The sequence below is a fragment of the Pleurodeles waltl genome, chromosome 10 (genome assembly GCF_031143425.1).
Source record: "Pleurodeles waltl isolate 20211129_DDA chromosome 10, aPleWal1.hap1.20221129, whole genome shotgun sequence".
Lineage (NCBI taxonomy): Eukaryota > Metazoa > Chordata > Amphibia > Caudata > Salamandridae > Pleurodeles > Pleurodeles waltl.
In genome coordinates this window covers 443,848,435-443,872,994 of record NC_090449.1, presented here as the reverse complement: position 1 = coordinate 443,872,994, position 24,560 = coordinate 443,848,435, and the positions used below count along the sequence as shown (strand labels likewise).

The following is a 24,560-nucleotide window of genomic DNA, read 5'->3' as shown; positions in this document are numbered from 1 at the left end:
CCAGTCAGCAAAAGGATCACCTTCCGACTTCTCACCCACGCACACAAAGCCCTCCACGACAAGGGACCGGAATACCTCAACAGACGCCTCAGCTTCTACGTCCCCACCCGCCTCCTCCACTCCTCTGGCCTCGCACTCGCTGCTGTCCCTCGCATCCGCCGCTCCACGGCGGGTGGGAGATCTTTCTCCTTCCTGGCGGCCAAGACCTGGAACTCCCTCCCCACCAGCCTCAGGACCACCCAGGACCACTCCGCTTTCCGGAGACTCCTAAAGACCTGGCTGTTCGAGCAGCGATAACCCCCCCTTTTTCCCCTAGCGCCTTGAGACCCGCACGCGTGAGTAGCGCGCTTTATAAATGTTAATGATTTGATTTGATTTGATTTGATTCCTTGTACCGTGGCTACGGAGGAGCATCTTATTCTATGGTGGCGAGAAGGGCGGCTGAGGTTTTGAACCTCGAGCTTCGTTCTGTGGAGGTCAGGCCTAACCTCCCGACTAAAGTGCTTCAGCTAGGGGCCTGCAGCTCGGAACCCCTTCTTCCTTTCAACAAAGCACTTACAGACTTCCTACTGGGGACCTAGTCCAAACCCAGCACAGTGGCTCCTTTGAATAGGACGATTTCCCGCTGCCATTGGCCTGTGCCGAGTGACCCAAATTTCCTTACCCAACACCCTACACCTGAGAGCCTTGTCATCCAGGCTTTTTCATCCTCGGGTGCATTCCTTACCACTGCCCCAGACAGGGAACCAAAAAGACTGGACAATTTAGGGAAGATGATGTTTTCTTCTGCCAGTCTAGCGCTACGGTCCGTGAACACCGCATGCCTTTTGGCCGCTATACCTGTACTCTCTGGGATAGGGTCACACAAGTGCTGCCTCAAGTTCCAGCAGAGGCCCGGAACATTCTCTCCCAAGCCATGACAGATGGGAGAGATGCAGCCAAGTTCATGATCCGTTGTGGACTGGATACGACAGACTCACTAGGCAGATCGGTTGCATCAACGGTGTCACTGAGATGCCACGCCTGGTTGAGGACGTCTGGCTTTTCGGGGGATGCCCAGCAATCTTTGATCGACATGCCCTTTAATGGCCCTCGTCTCTTCGGAGACAAGGTGGGCTCAGCGCTCGAGCACTTTAAGAATTCCCTGGCTACGACTCTGTCCCTTGGCTTCGCATCCGCTTCTCGCCCCTTTCAGTCCGTCCCTCATTCCTTTTGTGGCTACGGAAGGGGCACCCAATCGTGTCCATTTCCACTGGGCCACCGACCCGTGCATGCTGTACAGCCCCTGCGTGGACGCGGGATCCCACGAGCTCATGGATCAGGGAGTCAGTGGGCTGCCCAATCGACCACCGCCCTCTTCTCTGCCTCAAAACCTTCCTAGTCTGTTGGGACATCCGGGACCAGTTGGCGGCAGAGTCCGCCATCATCTGCCTCACTGGGAATCCATTACCACGGACAGGTGGCTTTATACAGATTGTCCGAAGGGGCTACTCCCTCCCCTTCGAGGCTTCTCCTCCAGCCATGCCACCATCATTAGATCACCCATCGGAGGATCATTTGGCACTTCTCTGCGAGGAAGTCAATGCTCTCTTGGCCAAGGGAGCCATAGAGAGGGTCCCTGTGCCAGAAATAGGTTGTGGTTCCTATTCCTGCTACTTTCTGGTGCCCAAAAAAGGACAAGGGTCTTCGCCCTATCCTAGAACTACGGTCCCTCAATCTCTTCCTCAAGAAGGAGAAGTTCAAGATGTTAACCCTGGCTCAGGTCCTTTCTGCCCTGGACCCTGGAGACTGGATGGTTGTGTTGGACTTGCAGGATGCCTATTTCCATATTCCTGTCCCGCCGGCCCACAGATGTTACCTATGATTCGTGGTAGGTCACAAGCACTTTCAGTTCAACGTGCTCCCCTTTGGCCTTACCAGTGCCCCTCGGTGTTCACAAAAGTGATGGTAGTGGTTGCATCTCATCTGCGCAGGTTAGGGGTCCCAGTCTTCCCCTACCACAACGACTGGCTGTTGAAGGCGGACACACCCCAGAAAGTTGTCTCCCACCTGCAGACTACGGCAAACCTCCTGCATTCGTTGGGGTTCACTATCAACGTGCCGAAGTCACACCTGGCTGCCTCTCAGATGCTCCCTTTCATCGGAGCTGTTCTGGACATTGTGCAGTTTCGGGCTTATCCTCCCGAAAAGCGAGTCTAGGATATTCGGGCTATGATACCGATGTTTCATCCTCCTTCCTGGATTTTGATCAGCATGATTTGAGTCTGCTGGGCCCCATGGCCTCCTGCATCCTGCTTATCCAACATACCAGATGGCATATGCGGGCTCTGCATTGAGATCTGAAGTTCCACTGGGCAAAGCATCAGGGGAATCTCTCAGACATGATTCAGATCTCGGAGAGAAGTGCGAAAGACTTGTAGTGGTGGTTGTCCAATCCATATTGGGTCAATGGCAGATCCCTCTCCCTTCCCCATCCAGATCTCACAGTACTGACAGATTCATCACTCCTGGGATGGGGTGGCCACATGGGAGAGGCGGAGATCAGAGGCCTCTGGTCTCCGGCGGAGTCTGGGCTCCACATCAAACGTTTGGAGCTCCGGGCGATCCGACTTGCATTGAAGGCATTTCTTCCCTCTCTCAAAGGGAAATTAGTGCGGGTGATCACCGACAGCACCACCCCCATGTCGTATTACAACAGTGGGGTTGTGGACCCTTTGTCAAGGGCTCTTCCCATCTGGGCATGGCTGGAACGCCAGAGCAGACAAACTCAGCCGTTGATGTGTAATCAATCATGAATGGCGTCTCCATCCCGAGGTGGCGCAAGGTCTCTTTTTCAGCTGTGGGGAGAGCCTTGGTTATATCTGTTCGCCTCCACAGAGAATGCGCAATGTCAGCTGTTTTGTGCGTTGGAGTTTCCAAGGCGGCACTCGCTCGGCAATGCTTTTCATCACAAGTGGAGTTCAGGCCTCCTGTACACCTTCCCGCCAATACCACTTCTGCCCAGAGTTCTGAAGAAGATCACGCAAGACCGGGCCCAAGTAATCTTGGTGGTTCCAGACTGGGCACGAAGAGTCTGGTATCGCGAGCTCTTGAGCATGGCCATCGATCCTCTGATAAGACTGCCCCTTCAGGAGGAGTTTGTGTCTCGGAAGCAGGGGACGGTTATCCACCCGTACCTGTCCAGTTTTCGCCTCCTTGCGTGGCAATTGAGCGGCGACAGTTGACAGCTTTTGACTTTCAACCTGCAGTGTGTAATGTCATCTTGGCAGCCAGGCGTCTCTCCACCAAAACGGTATACTCCTGTCGTTGGTAGAAATTTGTGGCATGTGTGTATCAATAAATCTGTTGATTCCCCTCTCTTTGCCTCTCTCAGAGGTTCTCCTCTTTAATCTGTGGGTTGGGAGTGATTTTTGCATTCCATTTTTTTAGTATATGGTTTGGGCCCCCTCACCGATAGGGGGCCCATGTTACTGTATGCCTTTACGTACCTGTTGCTAAGTATATTTTTGTATACCAGAGTTAGTTCTAGAGTGTGTGTTGGAAAAAATATAACGTTTTTCTAACACTGGTCTAGTTCTTTTCTGTGTGTACCTTACTGACTGACCTGTGTGGTATTTGCAACAGCTTTACACCCTCCTGAATAAGCCTAAGCTGATCTCAACAGCTAATCCTATGAATCTTTGCTTATCTAGAGCTGTCCACATTATCACTAAGGATTGCATGGACTCAGTATGGGGTGTTTCACCATATACTGAGCCAGACTCCTACAGGTCGCAACAAAATATCTGCTACTTGCATTCAATTAAAGTAACATTCCACATGATAAATTGTGGGTCTGTTAATGCATAGGCTTCCTATCTGAACTCCTACAAGATCTTCTCTTCCTTTCTTTCGTAGTCTGTTCAGGCGGAACCCCACTAGGTTTGTAATGTGAAATATGAGCTTAAGAGTTCTGAATTTACTACATTAATGATGTTATTTTATATATGTTTTTGTGCTCCACATAAAGCAAGCTATCTTTTAATCTACCTTAGGCCTTTCTGTTGCTGAAGAGTCATCAGTGGGAATTTCCTGTCTACCCGACTGTTTTACAAGATTGCTTAGTCTGGAAAAGGGAAAATACAACTTGATCACCTTTCTGAATCAATGCATTGAATATTTCGGATACAACCAGAAAGATGTGTCTGCAGCTCTTGAAATTCTAAGTGCAGTTGAAGCCCACTCATATTTTGGTGTGGCCAAGTCTGACCTTGGAAAAATGTTCTTGAATTATGAAACAACGCACGCTGGTCGCACCAGAATCTTACAGGAATATATTCAGGTTTGTGTTTAGTTGTGATTTTGATTTTTTGAAACATTGCTATTGTTATTGTTATTGTGATTGTGTATTTATTTATGTATAGATGTGTGTGTATTCTTCAGAGTCATCTACAACAATTACGGAGCAATGATTTGATCAGAATTTACATTAAAAGTCATTATCTGATAGAGACTTCTAGCTGCAGATTCCCCCACCTTTGAATTCCCCCAAGGCGTCAGACTTGATCTGGAAGATTTTTCGTGAGCAGTACCCCTGCACGCCAATAGGTGGCAATGATCGGCTGTCGTCTGCGCCAGAAATTACATTGCGATTCATATATAGGCTCCACCCAGTTCTTTTCTTTCAGTACCGGCCGGCGCAGATCGAAGAGAGAGCTACACCTTGGTCATTTTTTTGCTGGCCTTTTTCAAGTTTGTCGAACTTTTTTGAGGTTTCTTTTTCCTGGTGTGTCGGTGTCTTCACGTAAGATTGGTTTAAGCCCTCCATATACTTTCATTGGGCAATGTCGGAGTCGTATCCGAACTGCGTCTTCTTGTGGTATCTGGAGCGTGACCACAACAACAGTTGTGTTCCGAGTGATGGGCTATGCGTCCAGAGGCTTTGAGAGCGCGGCCCCTAGTGCTGATGGTGCCCAAGCACTCAACCCTGTGCAGCTCGAGGTCCCTGTAGAGCGGAAGGTCCTGGAACCGGTCACGGAGTCCCAAGTCATTGTCATCCGTCTCCAAGACCTACGGCCATCGGATAAGTCAAGGCACAAGAAGAAAAGCAAGAAGTTGAAGCAGTCGTCGGCTTCTTTTCATCCATCGCCTGATGCAGCAAGTGAGTGTTGTCATTCTAGGCCTTGTTCTGCGGAAAATAGGTCTACTACACGCCTCCCTGAGTTTTCAGGAGCCGTAGCGACCCCTGCCCAAATAAAAAAAAGGCCATATGTAAGGAAATGCCTCCTTAGCATGGTTACCCCCTAACTCTTTGCCTTTTGCTGATGCCAAGTTATGATTGAAAGTGTGCTGGGACCCTGCTAACCAGGCCCCAGCACCAGTGTTCTTTCCCCAAACTGTACCTTTGCTTCCACAATTGGCACAGCCCTGGCACTCAGATAAGTCCCTTGTAAATGGTACCCCTGGCACCAAGGGCCCTGATACCAGGGAAGGTCTCTAAGGGCTGCAGCATGTCTTATGCCACCCTGGGGACCCCTCACTCAGCACATGCACACTGCCTGACAGCTTGTGTGTGCTGGTGGAGAGAAAATGACAAAGTCGACATGGCACTCCCCTCAGAGTGCAATGCCAACCTCACACTACCTGTGGCATAGGTAAGTCACCCCTCTAGCAGGCCTCACAACCCTAAGGCAGGGTGCACTATACCACAGGTGAGGGCATAGGTGCGTGAGCACTATGCCCCTATGATGTCTAAGCAAAACCTTAGACATTGTAAGTGCAGGGTAGCCATAAGAGTATATGGTCTGGGAGTTTGTCAAACACGAACTCCACGGTTCCATAATGGCTACACTGAAAACTAGAAAGTTTGGTATCAAACTTCTTGGCACAAAAAATGCACACTGATGCCAGTGTGCAATTTATTGTAACGTGCACCCAGAGGGCATCTTAGCGATGCCCCCTGAATACCTACCCGACTTCTAGTGTAGGCTGACCAGTTTCCCCCAGCCTGCAACACACCAGACATGTTGCTGGCCACATGGGGAGAGTGCCTTTGTCACTATGTGGCCAAGAACAAAGCCTGTACTGGGTGGAGGTGCTTCTCACCTCCCCCTGCAGGAACTGTAACACCTAGCGGTGAGCCTCAAAGGCTCACCCCTTTTGTTACAGTGCCCCAGGGCATGCCAGCTAGTGGAGATGCCAACCCCTCCGGCCACTGCCCCCACTTCTGGCTGCAAGGCTGGAGGAGATAATGAGAAAAACAAGGAGGAGTCACCCACCAGTCAGGACAGCCCCTAAGATGTCCTGAGCTGAGGGAACACCTGCCTCGAGAAATCCTCCATCTTGAGTTTGGAGGATTCCCCCAATAGGATTAGGGATGTGCCCCCCTCCCCACCAGGAGGAGGCACAAAGAGGGTGTAGCCACCCTGACGGACAGTACCCATTGGCTACTGCCCTCCCAGACCTAAACACACCCCTAAATTCAGTATTTAGGGGCTCCCCAGATCCCAGGAAATCAGATTCCTGCACCCTGAAGAAACAAGGAGGACTGCTGACCTACAAGCCTGCAGAGAAGGAGGAAGACGACAACTGCTTTGGCCCCAGCCCTACCGGCTTGTGTCCAACTTCGAAAACCTGCAATCAGCGACGCATCCGACAGGGACCAGCGACCTCTGAAGCCTCCAGTGAACAGCGGCCCTGTTCAAAATCAGCTACTTCTTTGCAACAAAGAAGCAACTTTCAAAGACTTCACGTTTCCCGCCGGAAGCGTGAGACTTCACACTCTGCACCCGACGCCCCTGGCACGAGATCCAGAGAACAAACACTTCAGGGAGGACTCCCTGGTGACTGCAAGCCCATGAGTAACCAGAGACCCCCGGGTCCCTCCATTGTTTCCTAGCTGAAACCCGATGCCTGCTTTGCACCCTGCACCCGGCCGCCCCTGTGCCGCTGAGGGTGTGTTTTGTGTGCCTACTTGTACCCCCCCCCCCCCCCCCCACCCCCCCAGTGCTCTACAAAACCCTCCTGGTCTGCCCCCGAGGACGCGGGTACTTACCTGCTGGCAGACTGGAACCGGAGCACCCCTGTTCTCCATAGGACATATGTGTTTTGGGCACGTCTTTGACCTCTGCACCTGACTGGCCCTGAGCTGCTGGTGTGGTAACATTGGGGTTGCCTTGAACCCCCAGCGGTGGGCTACCTATGCCCCAGACCTGAGACTTGTAAGTGTTTTACTTACCTCCTAATCTAACCTTTACTTACCTCCCCCAGGGAACTGTTGATTTTTGCACTATGTCCACTTTGAAAATACCTTATTGCTATTTTTTACAAAGACTATATGATATTGCTTTTATTCAAAGTTCCTAAAGTATCTAAGTGAAGTACCTTACATTTAAAGTGTTTCTTAAAATAAACTAAGAGAAGATATTTTTCAATATAAAAACCTATTGGCCTGGAATAAGTCTTTGAGTGTGTGTTCCTCATTTATTGCCGGTGTTTGTACAACAAATGCTTAACACTGCCCTCTGATAAGCCTACTTCTCTACCACACTACCACAAAATAGAGCATTAGAATTATCTACTTTTGCCACTATCTTACCTCTAAGGGGAACCCTTGGACCCTGTGCACACTATTCCTTAGTTTGAAACAGTATATACAGAGCCAACTTCCTACATTGGTGGATCAGCGGCGAAGTCTAAGACTTTGCATTTGCTGGACTACTCAGCCAATACCTGATCACACGACTAAATTCCAAAAATTGGCATTAGAAACTGATTTTTGCAGTTTGAGCTATTTTTCAAATTTTTAAAAAAGTCCTGCTAGGGCCTTGTGTAAGTCCCAGTTAGCATTTCTTTCAGAGTTTAAAAGTTTTGTAAAAGTTTGGATTAAGTTCTAGAAATAGTTTTAGATTCTTAAAAAGTATCCCAACTTTGAGAAAAGTAATGTCTAGCACAGAAGAGATGGTGGTGGAACTCAACCTCACCCATTACCTGCATCTAGGGATGTCAGATTTAAGGACTCTGTAAACTAAAAAATATAAAACCTGGATCAAACCCTACCAAAGTGAAGCTCCAGGAGCTTTTGGCAGAGTTTAGAAGAGACCACCCCTCTGAGGATAACCCTACAGAGGGGGGAAACTAGTGACCTGGAGGATAATTCACTCCCTCTTGTACTAGTTAGGGAGGCCAAGGTACCTCAAACCCTGACTCCACAAGTGATAGTCAGCGATACTGGTTCTTCCACAGGGGAGTCCAGTAACTGGAAGCATTGAGGGCAGCCTCAATGAAGATGACCTCCTGTTAGACAGGATGGCCAAAAGATTGGCTTTGGAGAGACAGCTCCTAGTCATAGAAAGAGAAAGACAAGAGATGGGTTTAATTCCCATCAATGGTGGCAGCAACATAAATAGGGTCAGAGAAAGTACTGCCATGCTAAAAATCCCCAAAGGGATTGTAACAAAATATGAAGATGGTGATGACATCACCAAATGGTTCACAGCCTTTGAGAGGGCTTGTGCAACCAGAAAAATAAACAGATCGCACTGGGGTGCTCTCCTTTGGGAAATCTTCACTGGAAAGTGTAGGGATAGACTCCTCACACACTCTGGCAAAGATGCAGAATCCTATGACCTCATGAAGGCTACCCTGATTGAGGGCTTTGGATTCTCAACTGAAGAGTACAGGATTAGGTTCAGGGGGCCTCAAAAATCCTCGAGCCAGACCTGGGTTGATTTTGTTGACTGCTCAGCCAAAACACTAGATGGTTGGATTAATGGCAGTGGTGTAAATGATTATGAAGGGCTATATAACTTGTTTATGAAGGAATACCTTTTAAGTAATTGTTTCAGTGATAAACTGCATCAGCATCTGGTAGACCTAGGTCCAATTTCTCCCCAAGAAGTGAGAAAGAAGGCAGAGCACTGGGTCAAGACAAGGGTGACCAAAAGAAAGGGGTGACAAAGCCTCCCCAGGGGGAAGAGTGTTGAGACATCCAAGGGAAAAAGTAGAGAGTCTTCTACAGGGCCCCAAAAGCCTGCACAGGAGGGTGGGTCCAAAGCCTCTTCACAATCCTCATTTGGGTACAAGGGTAAAAACCTTGATCCCAAAAAGGCCTGGTGTCGCAGCTGTAGGCAGCATGGACACCAAACTGGAGACCAGGCCTGTCCCAAGAAAGGTTCCACTTCAACTACTACTCCAGTTAGCACTGGAATAGCCAGTCTCCAGGTGGGATCAACAGTGTGCCCAGAGCAAATCAGGGTTCACACTGAAGATACATTAGTCTCTGAGGGTGGGGTGGACTTAGCCACACTAGTTGCCTGGCCGCCTAACATGCAAAAATACAGGAAGCAACTCTCTATTAATGGGACTAGAGTAGAGGACCTGAGGGATACAGGTGCCAGTGTCACTATGGTGACAGACAAACTGGTTTCCCCAGGACAGTACCTGACTGGACAAACTTATCCAGTCAACAATGCTGACACTCAGACTAAAGTACATCCCATGGCTATGGTAACTTTAGAATGGGGAGGGGTCACTGGCCTGAAACAGGTGGTAGTCTCTTCTGCTATACCAATAGAATGTCTTCTTAGAAATGATCTGGAGTCCTCCGCATGGGATGAGGTAGAACTCAAAACCCATGCAGCCATGATTGGGTATCCCTGAACTGGTGTGTGTCAGGACTAGGGCACAGTGCAGAACTCAGGGTGAAAAAGAAGTGTTGGAGTCTGGAATAATGGCCCACCCTTCCAAAAGAAAAGAAGACTAGGGGAACCAGATTCAGCACAGAAAAAGAAACAGAACCTCTCTTCTCAGGAAGAGGGAACTGAGTCCATGGAGTTAGAGCCTTATCAGGTTGAGCTCTTGGGCCCAGGGGGACCCTCAAGGGAACAGCTGGGCAAGGGGCAAGAAACTTGTGTGTTCCTCATTTATTGCCTGTGTGTGTACAACAAATGCTTAACACTACCCTCTGATAAGCCTACTGCTTGACCACACTACCACAAAATAGAGCATTAGAATTATCTCTTTTTGCCACTATCTTACCTCTAAGGGGAACCCTTGGACTCTGTGTATGCTATTTCTTACTTTGAAATAGTACATACAGAGCCAACTTCCTACAAGTAGCCATTGGCTACTGCACTCTGACCCCTGTAACGCCCCTAAAACTTATATTTAAGGGCTTACCTGAACCCAGATCACCAGATTCTTGATTACCTAACAAAGAGGAAGGACTGCTAAGCTGAAACCTCAGTAGAGAAGAAGGAAGAGGACAGCTGACTTAACCCTGGCCCTACCGGCCTGTCTCCTGCTTCAATGAACCTGCACAAGAACAGCGACACATCCAGCAGCACCTGTGACCTCTGCCATGCTCCAGAGGACTGCCCTGCACCCAAAAGGACCAAGAACTCCCGTGGACTGCGGCCCTGTCCAAGAAGAACCAACAACCAAGGACTTAAGCTTCACTCCGGATATGTGAGTCCTGATAACTCTCCACCCGACGCCCACGGCCCGTGTCCAGGTGGCACAACCAGCTAGAGAGGATCCCCAGGTGATTCTGAGCAAGTGCCCACCGTGGGTTGACCTCTCCACCCCTCCACGACGAACCCTGCAGAGGGATTCCCATGGACCCTCCTGACCGGGAAAGCTCCAGACATATATCTGAAGCCTAAAGACACACTGCACCCGCAGCCCCCAGGCCTTAGAGAACCCGACCTCCAGTGCAGCAGTGTTCAGCATGCCACCCTCCTCTCTGTCCAGCCTGTGGTTTGCCGGAGACGACCTCCTGGACCTCGCCTGCAGCCTCTGAGTGACCCTCTGGGTCCTCTCATAGAGAATCATTGGAAATCCAACACCTTGTTTGCACCCAGCCGCCCCAGCGCCATTGAGGGTGCATGTTTGGTGTCTACTTGTGGCCCCCCCAGTGCTCCTCTAAACCCCCCAGGTCTGCCCTCCGAAGACGCAGGTAAGTGCCTCTAGATCTGAAACCGAGTGCCCCCAGTTCCCATAGGAGCCCATATTAATTTTGCCTGCAGTTTGACCTCTGCACCCGGCTGGCCTCCTGTTGCTGGTGGTGGGTGTTTGGGGTTAACTAGAACCCCCAACCTGTGGACTTCCTAACCCCAGGAGACTGGAACTGTAAGTGTTGTCCTTACCTGTACAACGTTCTAACTTTTGTTTCCCCCAGGAACTGTTTCTGAAAATTGCACTGTCAACGTTTAAAACAGATAATTGCCAATATTTAGAAAACTGTAAACTTATCGATTTCAGACAAAGTGCTATTGTTATATGTGTGAAATACAAAGCTATTGAAGTACTTACCTGCAACTTGAATTTCGTGGTTCTAAAAGTAAATTAAGAAACAATATTTTTGCTATATAAAAATCATGGGTCTGGAGTTAAGTCATTGAGTGTATGCTTCTATTGTCTGTGTGTGTACAACAAATGCTTTGCACTACTCCCTGAGAAGCCTAACTGCTCGACCACACTACCACAAAAGAGAGCATAGTATTATCTACTTTAGCCTCTGTTAAGCCTCTGGGGAACCTCTGGACTCTGCACAATATATCTCACTTTGATATAGTATATTCAGAGCCAGCTTCCTACAAGTGTCCTGTGTTTGCATTCCATGATTTTTAGTATATGGTTTGGGCTCCCCATAGGGTCACTATTGTTTATCTATATCTGCACTGTTTTCTAACTTTTCTATCCTATTGCTGTTTACTAGGGTATATATTTACTGTATCACTTACCTCCTTTTGGAGGGTTGCCCCTCTAGTACTTTGTGGGATTGTGTTACAAAAATAAAGTACCTTTATTTTTGTAGAACTGAGTACTTTCTTTCATGTGTGTAAGTGCTGTGTGCCTACAGTGGTTTTGCATGAGCTTTGCATGTCTCATAGATAATCCTTGGCTGCTCATCCACAGTTAACTCTAGAGAGTCTGGATTCTAGACACTGCCTACACTTCAGTAAGAGGGGATACCTGGACCTGGTGTAAGTGCCTTGGGTACCTTCCACACACCATGGCCGCTTTCTACATAAATACATATGTGTGTATATATATATATATATATATATATATATATATATATATATATATATATATATATGAACACTCGTCCGGCATGGTCGCTCCGCGCCGGTGGTGCTCAACAGCTGACGCGCGCCACTGCGTCTATATAATAACACTCTCCCCCTTCTTCTACAAGGAGGATCAGCACTCTGAGGCGAATATTGAATATGGTTTAATTAGCAATTTCCACAGGAACGTGTTTCAGCATCTCCGCCTTCATCGGCCTGTCGGACGCCATGCTGGTTTACACTTTACACCTATCACATGATTGTATCAGTGAAAGTTCACAATCGAACAACATTTCTGTTTCAATTGGAATTGGCGACATTTGATTACATATCTAATTATTAACCCCTAGGGTGCCTTGGACAAGGTCACCTCGTCCTACACCCGGGAACTGGATGGGAGCGCTAGCGCTCCCCCCCATGTGCACCCCACCCACCCCCCCAAGGCAGGGATGGAAGGGGAAGCCCTTGCCCTTCCACCGCCACCTCCCACCCACCCTGTGATGTCAGCGCGCGATCGCGCGCTGATTTGTCACAGGGCCTCCTCATTCTCTTCCGATCACGTGGGGGAGGCCGAGAGAGGCTTCCCTTTGAAGTCTCTCTCTGCGTTTCAAAAGCCGGATTGCAAACCAATCCGGCTTTTGAAACGCCCACTAGACACCAGGGATTTTTTTTTTTTTTTTTAAAGTGGCATAAGGGAGTGACACCTTGGGCAAGGGTCGCTCCCATGGGGGGCATTTTTTTAGAAGGCCTTTTCTGCCCCCCCCGGGAAACCTCTAGGCACCAGCGATCATTTTTTTATTTTTTTTCCTTTTTGTTTAGTTCTGTTTTTTAGGAGGTGGGGAGCGACCCCCGTAGGCAAGGGTTGCTCCCAGGGAGGGTTGGGGGGGGGAATTTATTTTAGGTCATTTCTGCCCTCCTGGGGCCGGCTGAGCTAGAGGCCAAAATCCACAGGTAGGCAGTTTGCAAAAAACACCTCTGTTTTCTGTCAAAAAATGTGATGTGTCCACGTTGTGTTTTGGGGCATTTCCTGTTGCGGGCGCTAGGCCTACCCACACAAGTGAGGTATCATTTTTTATCGGGAGACTTGGGGGAACATAGAATAGCAAAACAAGTGTTATTGCCCCTTGTCTTTCTCTACATTTTTCCCTTCCAAATATAAGAGTGTGTGTAAAAAAGACTTCTATTTGAGAAATGCCCTGTAATTCACATGCTAGTATGGTCACCCCGGAATTCAGAGATGTGCAAATAACCACTTCTCCTCAACACCTTATCTTGTGCCCATTTTGGAAATACAAAGGTTTTCTTGATAGCTATTTTTCACTATTTATATTTCAGCAAATGAATTGCTGTATACCCGGTATAGAATGAAAACGCACTGAAGGGTGCAGTTCATTTATTGGCTCTGGGTACCTAGGGTTCTTGATGAACCTACAAGCCCCATATATCCCCGCAACCAGAAGAGTCCAGCAGACGTAACAGTATATGGCTTTCAAAAATCTGACGTTGCAGGAAAAAGTTACAGAGTAAAACGTAGAGAAAAATTGCTGTTTTTTCACCTCAATTTCAATATTTTTCTTTTTCAGTTGTTATTTTCCGTAGGAAATCCTTGAAGGATCTACACAAATTACCCCTTGCTGAATTCAGAATTTTGTCTACTTTTCAGAAATGTTTAGGTGTCTGGGATCCAGCATTGGTTTCACACCCATTTCTGTCACTGACTGGAAGGAGGCTGAAAGCACAATAAATCGTAAAAATGGGGTATGTCCCAGTAAAATGCCAAATCTGTGTTGAAAAATTGGGTTTTCTGATTTAAGTCGGCCTGTTCCTGAAAGCTGGGAAGCTGGTGATTTTAGCCCTGCAAACCCTTTGTTGATGCCATTTTCAGAGGAAAAACCACAAGCCTTCTTCTGCAGCCACTTTTTCCCATTTATTTGAAAAAAAAAAACCGAAATTTTCACTGTATTTTGGCTAATTTCTTGGCCTCCTTCAGGGGAACCCACAAAGTCTGGGTACCTGTAGAATCCCTTGGATGTTGGAAAAAAAGGACGCAAATTTGGCTTGGCTAGCTTATGTGGACAAAAAGTTATGAGGGCCTAAGCGCTAACTGCCCCCAAATAGCCAAAAAAAGGCCTGGCACAGGAGGGGGAAAAGGCCTGGCAGCGAAGGGGTTAATATGTGATGTGTGTTGTTTACAATTTTATCACTGTTGAAAATCCTCACTCGTAATTGCATCTACAAAGATCATATTAACGCTGATAGCTTCACAATACGGCCAACAACTAATCTGTGCAAATGTGCTGATTGTTCATTCATCAAAAAACCATCAATGTTGAAAAATCCTTGCTCGTAACTACACCTAAAAAGATCATAATAACGCTAATAGCTACACAATACAACCAATAACAAATCTGTGCAAATGTGCCCATTATTCAGTCATCAAAAATCCAAATGTATAATTTCCAAAACCGATATAAATATACTCAGAATCTGATAAATTACTATTCTTCACTTAATTACAATAAAATGACACATGCTAGTCCAATTTAGATTTAAATTGATAAAAGACATAATTTCTTATTTATACTGCTTTGTGCCATCACTTAATCGCATTGGCAAAGAATTTGCAATCAAACAACATTTCTATTCTAATTATAATTGGCGAAATATAATATGTTCACTTAATTTCCATCAATTATTGCATATGCTTGACCATTTGAATTATAAGGTGACCTCATTTCTTATATATACTCTTTAGCATATTGTTATAAATCATTTTTTACTTTTCAGATGTATATGTGTTCCTCCCACCAACACTTTTGTAAAGGGTCAGCATGGAATATGTGGAGAATGTAAGAACAGAATTCGTCAAAGCATTATCGACATGGAAAGATCAAGGTTTAATTAGTGAGGAAGAATGCAGGTATATGAAGGTAGATCATCCCAAACCACCAGTGTTCTACTTAATTCCTAATATACATTAAAAAAGCTGTTAAGCCGCCAGGAAGGCCAATAATTGCAGCTCAACAGAGTCTTTTTGAGTTTGTCACAAAATATAGATACATTTTTTAATCCTTTGGTGCAGAATTTGCCCTCATATTTGAAAGGTACTACAGAATTTTTACAACGACTATTTGACGTGAGCTGGGAATCAGATATGTTATGACACTGGATGTTATAGCATTATACACAAGTATTCCCCATAAAGATGGAATAAGATCAGTAGAACATTTTCTTAGAGTTAAACCTATAAGATGTTATAAGCCTAGTATCATGTTGACCAAGATGATTAATTGGCGTCTTCAACATAATATATTTTTCTTTAATAATGAAATTTCTGAACCGTATGGGACAGCTATGGGTAAGTGTTGTCCTCCTAGTTAAGCAAATCTGTACATGGGTTGAGGGGAGGAACAGGTCCTAAACAGTCCACCTTTAGATGTTTGGAATGATCATATTGAAATGTGGTTGCGATACATAGATGACATCTTTGTGATTTGGAAAGGAAATGTGGAGAGTGCCAAAGCTTGTTAAAGACATTAATGATAATGATTTGAACCTGAAATTTACGGGTAATATTAGCACACAAGAAATTGAGTTCTTGATGTTAAGATTAGAATAGAACATGACAAGTTACAGACCACGTTGTATATGAAACCCACAGCAGGGAATAGTCTATTGCATGCAGACAGCTTTCACCCCAAACCATTGAAAAAAAGTATTCCATATGGGGAGCTATTACAAGCAAAAAGAACTTGCAGCACTGAGAGTAATTATGATGAGGTCCAAAAGGATATGATGATAAGATTAAGAGGGAGAGGATACTCTAATATGACATTAACAGATGCTAGCAGAAAGGTAGGTCACCGTTTGAGAGACAGCATATTGTTTAATACATCAGAAAGTAGGATGAGAAAATCAGACAAATAACAAAATTGTTGTTTTATAACTACCTATGATAATACAGCACACACACAAGTGAGAATGATATGGCAGAAACACTGGCACATGTTGAGAAGTGATCCTGTTATAGGAGGAGCTATTAAGAATAATCCACAATTTACTTATCGTAGAGGGAAATCTACGCAAGATGTGTTAGCGAAGAGTGATATCAGGCAGAGTGAAAAGAATAAGACCTGGTTGAATCAGAAAGGTGGCTTTTTTTTAAATGTTTGAAATGTAAGGCATGTACGAATGGTGAAAGTATTAGCCTAGTGAGATTAAAGGCAAAACTGTGCATAAGATCAAGGGAGTATATACTGTAAATGTGACTCTCTAATATACATTCTGAAATGCAGCTGCCCTAAAATATACATACGAAGCACCAAGCTACAAGTCCACAAACGCATCTTACAACATTTACGAGCAGTCCAAAATAGAGATGATACTTACCCAGTAGCTAGACATATTCAAGAGATACATGGTGGAGATGTGAAGAACCTTAAATATGATGTAATTGATGGAATATCAAAGGATATAAGAGGAGGAGATAGAGAGAAAAAGATGAGGATCCTAGAGTCGAGATATATAACAGCACTTGACACTAAGGAACTAAATGGATTAAATAGGAGTGAGGAATTACATATACATCTGAAATGTTAAAAATGATTTTTAACAATATGCTAAAGAGTATATATAAGAAATGATGTTACTTTATAATTCAAATGGTTAAGCATACGCAATAATTTATGGTAACTAAGTGAACAAATTATATGTCGCCAATTATAATTGGAATAGAAATACTGTTTGATTGCAAATTCTTTGCCAATGCTACTAAGTGATGGCACAAAGTAGTATAAATAAGGAATGATGTCATTAATAAATTTAGTCCAATCTAAATTGGACTAGCATGTGCCATATTTTATTGTAATTAAGAGAAGAATAGTAATTTATCAGAATATGAGTATATTTATATCTGTTTTAGAAATTAGACATTTGGATTTTTGATGAATGAATAATGAGTACATTTGCACAGATTAGTTATTGGCCGTATTGTGTAGCTATCCAGCGTTATTATGATTTTTTTAGATGCAACTATGAACGTGGATTTTCAACAGTGATAAAATTGTAAACAACACACATCACATATTAATAATTAGATATGTAATCAAATGTCGCCAATTCCAATTGAAACAGAAATGTTGTTCGATTGTGAACTTTCACTGATACGATCATGTGATAGGTATAAAGTGTAAACAAACATGGCATCCAACAGGCCGATGAAGGCGGAGATGCCGCAACGCGTTCCAGTGGAAATTGCTAATTAAACCATATTCAATATTCGCCTTGGAGTGCTGATCCTCTATGTAGAAGAATGGGGAGAGTGTTTATATATATATATATATATATATATATATAGTCTATCAAAACCATATCTGATAGAGACTTCTAGCTTGAGCTTCCTTACCTTAGAACTCCTTGGAATCCGGAACTTTTGCTGAGCAGTACCCTTGCGCGTGCTGTCGGATGGCATCATTCAGATCTGCGTGGAAGCATCATTGGAGCCGTTCATGATGTCACGGTAACCTATAAAGGCACCACCCAGGCGTGCATACATCAGTTCTTTTCCTTCTGCGCTGGTTAGTGCAGATCCAGAAACAAGCTACCCCTGTCTTTTTTGACTGGTGTTTTTAAACCTTTTTGTCGAAGAATTTTTGCTAGTCTGTTTAGGATGTCATCTAGGAAGACAGGGTTCAATCCATGCGATGCCTGCCACCACTCCATGTCGGTGACTGGGCCCCCATCAAGTATTTCTCTAGTGTCTGCACCAAGACCACAACTCCATGTCCCTGAAGCTCATGGTGGCTGTGCAGTCGACGTCGGTCGGCGCGTCTCCTTGGAGGTCATGGTCCCGGTCAAGAAGGAGGTCGCAGGGCCGCTCCAGGAGACCCAAGTGTTCTTCATCTCACTCGAGATGCTCCGGGCACTCGAGGAAGAGGCAGAAAAAGAAGTAGTAGTCCAAGCGGACTTCGCCTTCACCTCGCCCCTCGGCTGATGAGGCGACTTGGGAACGTCGAAGTTCCAAGCACGGTTCCGCACAGCTGACTGCCAGGGCCGTCTTCGAGCCTCCCCCCGTTTCCGGGGCCGGAGCACCCCGCTCAACTCCAGTAGTATTACGAGGCCATGCGTCCCGTATTTGAGCCAGGCTGCCCCCACTTTTGCGCCTTCGGGCCCCACGGGGTCTGCAAAGGCCCCATCAGGATCCATGCTGATGGCTTCAGCACCGATGGGGTCTCTTGGATCCAGTATCGAATCCGGGGCGACTCGAGTCCACACAGTCGGCCTCATTCAGCATCGTACCCAACATCAATGGTCCCCGCGCCACCAGTGGTGCAAGCCCCAACCTCATACCTGATGAGACGGAACGGCGTCATATGACTCTGATTCAGGCGCCAACAGCTCAATCAGGGGCCAGATCATTGCCTGAGCCTTATTATGCTCAACCAGGGATTGGTGAGGAATGGGAGGGGTCTCAGGACCCTTTTGAGTATGGATTGGAGCAAATGGACTGGTATGAGAAATTAGGAGAAGTTAGTGGACTGGACACCTCTCCAGATACTGGCATGCTCTCACATCCTATTGTGGCTATGGAGGAGGGAGTGTTTTATGCTATGGTGGTGTGTAGGGCAACTGAGGTCTTGAATCTAGATCTGCCTACGGTGCCAATCAGTACTAACCTCCTGCTAGAGGTGCTTCAGCCCTCACTGATGTTCTGCTGGGGACGTGGTCCAGACACAGCACAGAGGCTCCTGTAAATCATCGCCAGATGATCCTAGCTTCCTCACCCAACACCCCATCCTGGAGAGCTTGGTGGTCAACGCTTCTACTTCCCATGGCGCCTTCCCTTCCGCTCACCCAGATACGGAATCCAAGAGGTTGGACCAACTTGGGAAGAAGAAGTTTTCTTCCTCCAGCCTGGCATTGTGGTCCATAAACACCTCATGCCTATTGGGCTGTTGTTCCCATACTCTATGTGATAAGGTTGCCCATGTGCTACATCAGGTCCTGGAGGGCTTGCGGGACACTCTCACAAGCAGTCAAAAATGTTAGAGATGCAGCCAAGTTTACGGTTTGGACACAACTGACCCACTGGGAAGAGCGATTTTGTTGATGGTGGCCCTTCAGTGCCACACCTGGCTTCATACATCTGGATTTTTGCGGGATGTCCAGGCAAACCTTATCCACATGCCCTTTGATAGGTCCCGCATTTTTTGATGAGAAGGCAGACTTGATGCTGGAGCATTTCAAGGATTCTTGGGCTACGGCCAGGTCCTTGGGCCTCTCAGTGACCCCTCGCCAACAGTCTGCTTTTCGCTCCTTTCAAAGCTACAGAAGGGGTGGAAAACCTCACTACACACAGACAAGCCACCATCCGCTGTCAGGTCAGCATCCTGTGTGGGACAAGGTTGTGGTACCTTCAGACCCACAGGGTCTGAAGGGAGTCATCGACCACCCAGACCCCCCTCCTCCGCAACGTCCATGTCCTCCTAGTGTGATTCTGTAGGACCACATGCGTCCATTTGGAGGGAGGATTCAATTTCATCTCCCTCACTGGCAGTCCATAACATCGGACAAATGGTTCTCGCAGATCATACAGAAGGACTATTCCCTCCCCATCCAGTCTTTACTTCCCTCTGTGCCTCAATTAAAAGAACGGCTGATGGAGGATCAGTTAGTTTTGTTCCGCGAGGAAGTACGGCTCTCTTGGCAAAGGGAGCCATAGAAAGGTCCCGATGTCAGAAGTAGGCAATGGTTGTTATTCCTGCTACTTTATGATTCCCAAAAATAACAAGGGTCTTTGCCCTATTCTAGATTTGCGGTACGTCCATCTCTTCCTCAAAAAGGAGAAATTCAAGAGGCTCAGTCTGACTCAGGTCTTGTCTGCTCTAGACCAAGGAGAATGGATAATAGCATTGGACTTATAGGATGCATATTTTCACATCCCTATCCTGCCCACAGGTGCTACTTGCTTTTCAAGGTAGGCCAGGAGCATTTTCAGTTTACTGGGCTCCCCATCGGCCTCACCAGTGCCCCTCGGGTTTCACCAAAGTGATAGCAGTGGTAGCAGTTCATCTCAGCAGGTTAGGGGTTTCAGTCTTCCCATACCTCGGCGACTGGCTGTTGAAAGGATCCTTCGCCCCAATCTGTCGTCACCCATGTTCAGACTACGGCGAACCTCCTTCATTTGCTCGGGTTCACTATAAAGATGCCGAAGTCACACGTGACTCCCTCTCGGAAGCTCCCTTTCATCGGAGCTGTTCTGGACACTGCAGTTTCTGGCTTATCCTCCTGAGCAGCAAGTCCAGGATATTCAGGTTATGATACTGATGTTTTGGCCTCTATCCTGGATTTCAGTGAGACAGACTCTGAGGCTGTTGGGCCTCATGGCCTCCTGCAACCTGTTAGTCAAGTATGCCAGATGGTATATGATGGCTGGTCAGTGGGACCTGAAGTTCCAATGGGCACAGCATCATGGGAATCTCACCAACACGGTTCAGACCTCAGAGGGACTGAAAAGATCTGCAGTGGTGGTTAGTGAACTGCAATTGTCAAGAGGCACTGCATCTCTCAAAATGGCTGGAACAGCAGGGCATAACCCTGGTGGTTCAACACCTGGCAGGTTCTCTGAACGACAGGGCAGACAATCTTAGCTGTCGATGCCTAGCGGATCACGAATGGTGTCTCCATCTGGAGGTGGCACATGGACTCTTTCAGCAGTGGGGAGAGCCTTGGTTGGATCTGTTTTCCTCCTCCGAGGAGAATGCTCAATGTCAGCAGTATTCCGTGTTGGAGTTTCCAAGGCTGCAATCGCTCAGTGACGTTTTTCGTCACGAGTGGAGTTCAGGCCTTTCCGCCTATACCACTTCTGCCCAGGGTTCTCAAGAAGATCAAGAACGACCGGGCCCAAGTGATCCTGGTGGCTCAGGACTGGACAGAGAGAGTCTGGTATCCTGAGCTTCTGAAAATGAGCATCGATCCTCCAATCAGGCTGCCTCTTCGGGAAGATATTCAGTCACAGAAGCAGGGGAAGGTTCTCCACCTGAATCTGTCAACTCTGCGCCTTCATGCGTGGAGATTAAGCGGCGACAGTTGACGCAGCATTTACACACTTGAAAGAAAACACTCAGTTGTACAAAGGTACTTTATTTTTGGAACAAATCACAACAAACTACTAGACAGGTGACCCACTCTTAGGAGGTAATACACTAAATATATACACTATTAATCAGAAATAGGCATAGAAAAAGTTAGAAAAAAGTGCAGATAGTAATAACCAATAGTGACCCTAGGGGGAGCAGAAACCATATACTAAAAAAATGGAATGCAAACAAGGTACCCCCACCTAGGTAAGTAAAATGTGTAGAGGAGAGCTGGGAGTACTAGAAAACCACAGAGGCAAGTAACAGTTCCCCCCAGCGACCAGGAATGCAGGAGTAACACTGGATTTTCCCCAAACCACCCAAAAGGAGGAAAATGAAGAAAAGAAGACACCCAGAGAAGAGTGCAAGAAAACCAGCGGTGGATTCTTGAAGAAAGAAGATGTGGAGATAGTGGACCAAGTCCAGAAGGCACAACAGAGTCCATTGGGGGCAGGATCCCCTACCCACCACACTGAAGATACAGGAGTTGGTCGACGGTGAAGAAAAGGTCATCACTGCAGACCAGAAGCCGGAGAAGGGTTCCTGATGGATGCAGAAGTCGCCCCATGCTGGAATGAAGATTGCAGATGGGTGTCAGTGCAGGAATGCCACCAACAAGCCTTGGCAAAGGCAAATTTGTGGTTGGAGGAAAAGAGGTGCTGCTAGGGACCAGCAAGGCCCAGGAGAGGGAGTCACAGGGGACCCTCAGCGTCGCAGAGAGTCCACAGAAGCGGAGGCAGCACCGACAACGCAAGGACACAGAAGTTGCAAAAGGAGCCCACGCAGCACTACAAAAGAGATTCCCATGCTGCAGGAGAACCACGCAGGCTAGGGAGTTGCAGGAAGGAGTACTGGGGACTGGAGCTGCACGTCACCTGAAGATCCCTTGGAGGAGAGGCAAACAAGCCTTGTCAGCTGCAAGCGATGCAGTGCACTGGGGTTCCTTCCTGCGTGGGAAGGCACAGGCTTACCTCACCAAAGTTGGCCAGCTGCCAGAGAGGACCAAGAGGACTACTCCGGACGACCACCCATGATGCAGGATCCACGCAGCTCAGCAGGAGAGGGGATCCACACAGCCAGTTGTTGCTTGTTGTAGGAACTTGTGGTTGCAGGGGAGTGACTCCTTCACTCCAAGAGAGATTCCTTCTTCTTATCCAGGCTCAAGAGTTGCAGTGCTCTGAGGATGCACGGCGAGGGAACTGTTGCAAAGCTGGCAGGAACTCTGGATACAAGGTTGAAGAAGAGTCTTCCTCATGGATCTTCAGCTTCTCGGATCTTGGAGGGTCCAGTTGCAGTTCCGGTGGCCAGAAATCGAAGTGGAGGTTTGCAGAGGAGTCTTGCTGGAATCTTGGAAGCTGAATCTGAGGACCCACCCAAGAGAGAGACCCTAAATGCCCTGAAAGAGGGATTGGTCAGCTAACCAGGTAAGCACCTATCAAGAGGGGTCTCTGAGTCACCTGTCTCCCTGGCCACTCAGATGCTCCCACAGTTCCTTGCCAACCTTGGAGTCAAGATGGCAGAACCCAGGACCCTCTGGAGGAGCTCTGAGCACCACCCCTGGGGTGGTGATGGACAGGGGAGTGGTCACTCCCCTTTCTATTGTTCAGTTTTGCACCAGAGCAGGGACTGCGGTGTCCTTGAACCAGTGTGGACTGGTTTATGCACGGAGGGCACCAAATGGGCCCTTCAAAGCAAAACCAGTGGCTTGGGGAGGCTACCCCTTCCCAAGCCAGTCACACCGATTTCCAATAGACCCCCAGAGTGCATGAAATCATACAACCATTACTTGCAAAACTATTAAGGTATGATTCATACATGTTTGATACTAAACATGCCTAGGTTCGGAGTTACCATTATGTAGCTGGACATAGGTTGTGACCTATGTCCATTACATGCATAAAATGGCGTCCCCGCAGACACGAAGTCCAGGAAAATGGAGCTGGAGTTTGTGGGGCACCTCTGCTAGTGAAGGGGTGCCTTCACACACAGGTACTTGCACCCTGCCTTGTGGGCTAGGAGGGCCTGCCATAGGGGTGACTTACAGTGACTTGGTGCAGTGACCTGGTAGTGAAAGTGTGCATGCACCCTTTCACACAGGCCTGCAGAAAACTTTGTCTGGGCTCCCTATGGGTGGCATAATTTATGCTGCAGCCCTTAGGGATCCCCTGGTAGCCCAGTGCCCTGGGTACTTAGGTACCATATACTAGGGACTTACATGGGGGTATCAGTATGCCATATTTGGTGTGAAAAAGGTTCTAGCAACCAAGTTAGAAGGGAGAAAGCATGGTCACTGGGGTCCTGGTTAGCAGGATCCCAGTGAACACAGTCTCACACACACAAACAGGCAGAAAATGGGGGTAACCATGCCAAGAAAGAGAGCACTTTCCTACAATCTGGTTTAGACTCTATCTAGCTGCAGATTTCTTTGCAGACATGTCTAATAGGGTCAGGGATTGTCCTTTTCATGGCCCTAGTTTTTGCACAGACAAACTGCTGGTTCTCTCCATCACTCTGCACTTCTGGCGTGGAAGTTTGTGGAAAAGGAACTGAGGTATGCCCTCGTGGGTGGTACCTTTATAGACCGTGACGTTATGAACAACGCCAACGATGCCACCTGACGGCGCACGCAAGGTTATTGCTCAGAAAAAGTTCCAGATTCCAAGCTGACGCCAGGGAATTCTAAGGTAAGGAATCTGCAGCTAGATATTCTCCACCAGATAATGCATTACCGCTTTTTTTTCAGGGTTAGAGTGATGCATAAATTATGCAAAACGAGCGAGAATGCTGGGTAGTTATCAAATTTAGGTGGAGACCGCGGCGGTCATTCTGGCTTTCCCGCTGGGCTGGCGGGCGACCGCCAAAAGGCCGACCGCCCAGCGGGAAAGCACCAGCAACGAGGATGCCGGCTCCGAATGGAGCCGGCGGAGTTGCTGGTGTGCGACGGGTGCAGTTGCACCTGTCGCGATTTTCAGTGTCTGCCAAGCAGACACTGAAAATCAATGTGGGGCCCCCAGGGGCCCCACGACACCCGTTCCCGCCAGCCTGGTTCTGGCAGTGAAAACCGCCAGAACCAGGCTGGCGGGAAGGGGGTCGGAATCCCCATGGCGGCGCTGCTTGCAGCGCCGCCGTGGAGGATTCACAGGGGCAGCGGGAAACCGGCGGCAAACCGCCGGCTTCCCTTTTCTGACCGCGATGCCCTTGATGCACCGCCAGCCTGTTGGCGGTGCATCCTCCCACCCCGGCCCTGGCGGTCCATGACCGCCAGGGTCGGAATGACCCCCTAAATTTGCTCACCTCAAATGACTGTTTTTCTAGCAAAGTTTTTAAGCATAGGATTGGAACAGTGCCATGTATGCTGAGCTAGAAAGTG

General features: G+C 47.4%; 1 protein-coding gene across 1 annotated transcript in view; it reads left to right on the top strand.

Annotated features, from left to right (window-relative positions):
* GTF3C1 (general transcription factor IIIC subunit 1) overlaps positions 1 to 24,560 on the top strand; it is a 1,928,973-nt gene that overhangs the window by 1,770,989 nt on the left and 133,424 nt on the right. The window contains exon 33 of the mRNA XM_069210709.1: positions 4,035 to 4,321. Coding sequence (XP_069066810.1) covers positions 4,035 to 4,321 — 287 coding nt within the window. The remainder of the gene's footprint in view (positions 1 to 4,034; positions 4,322 to 24,560) is intronic.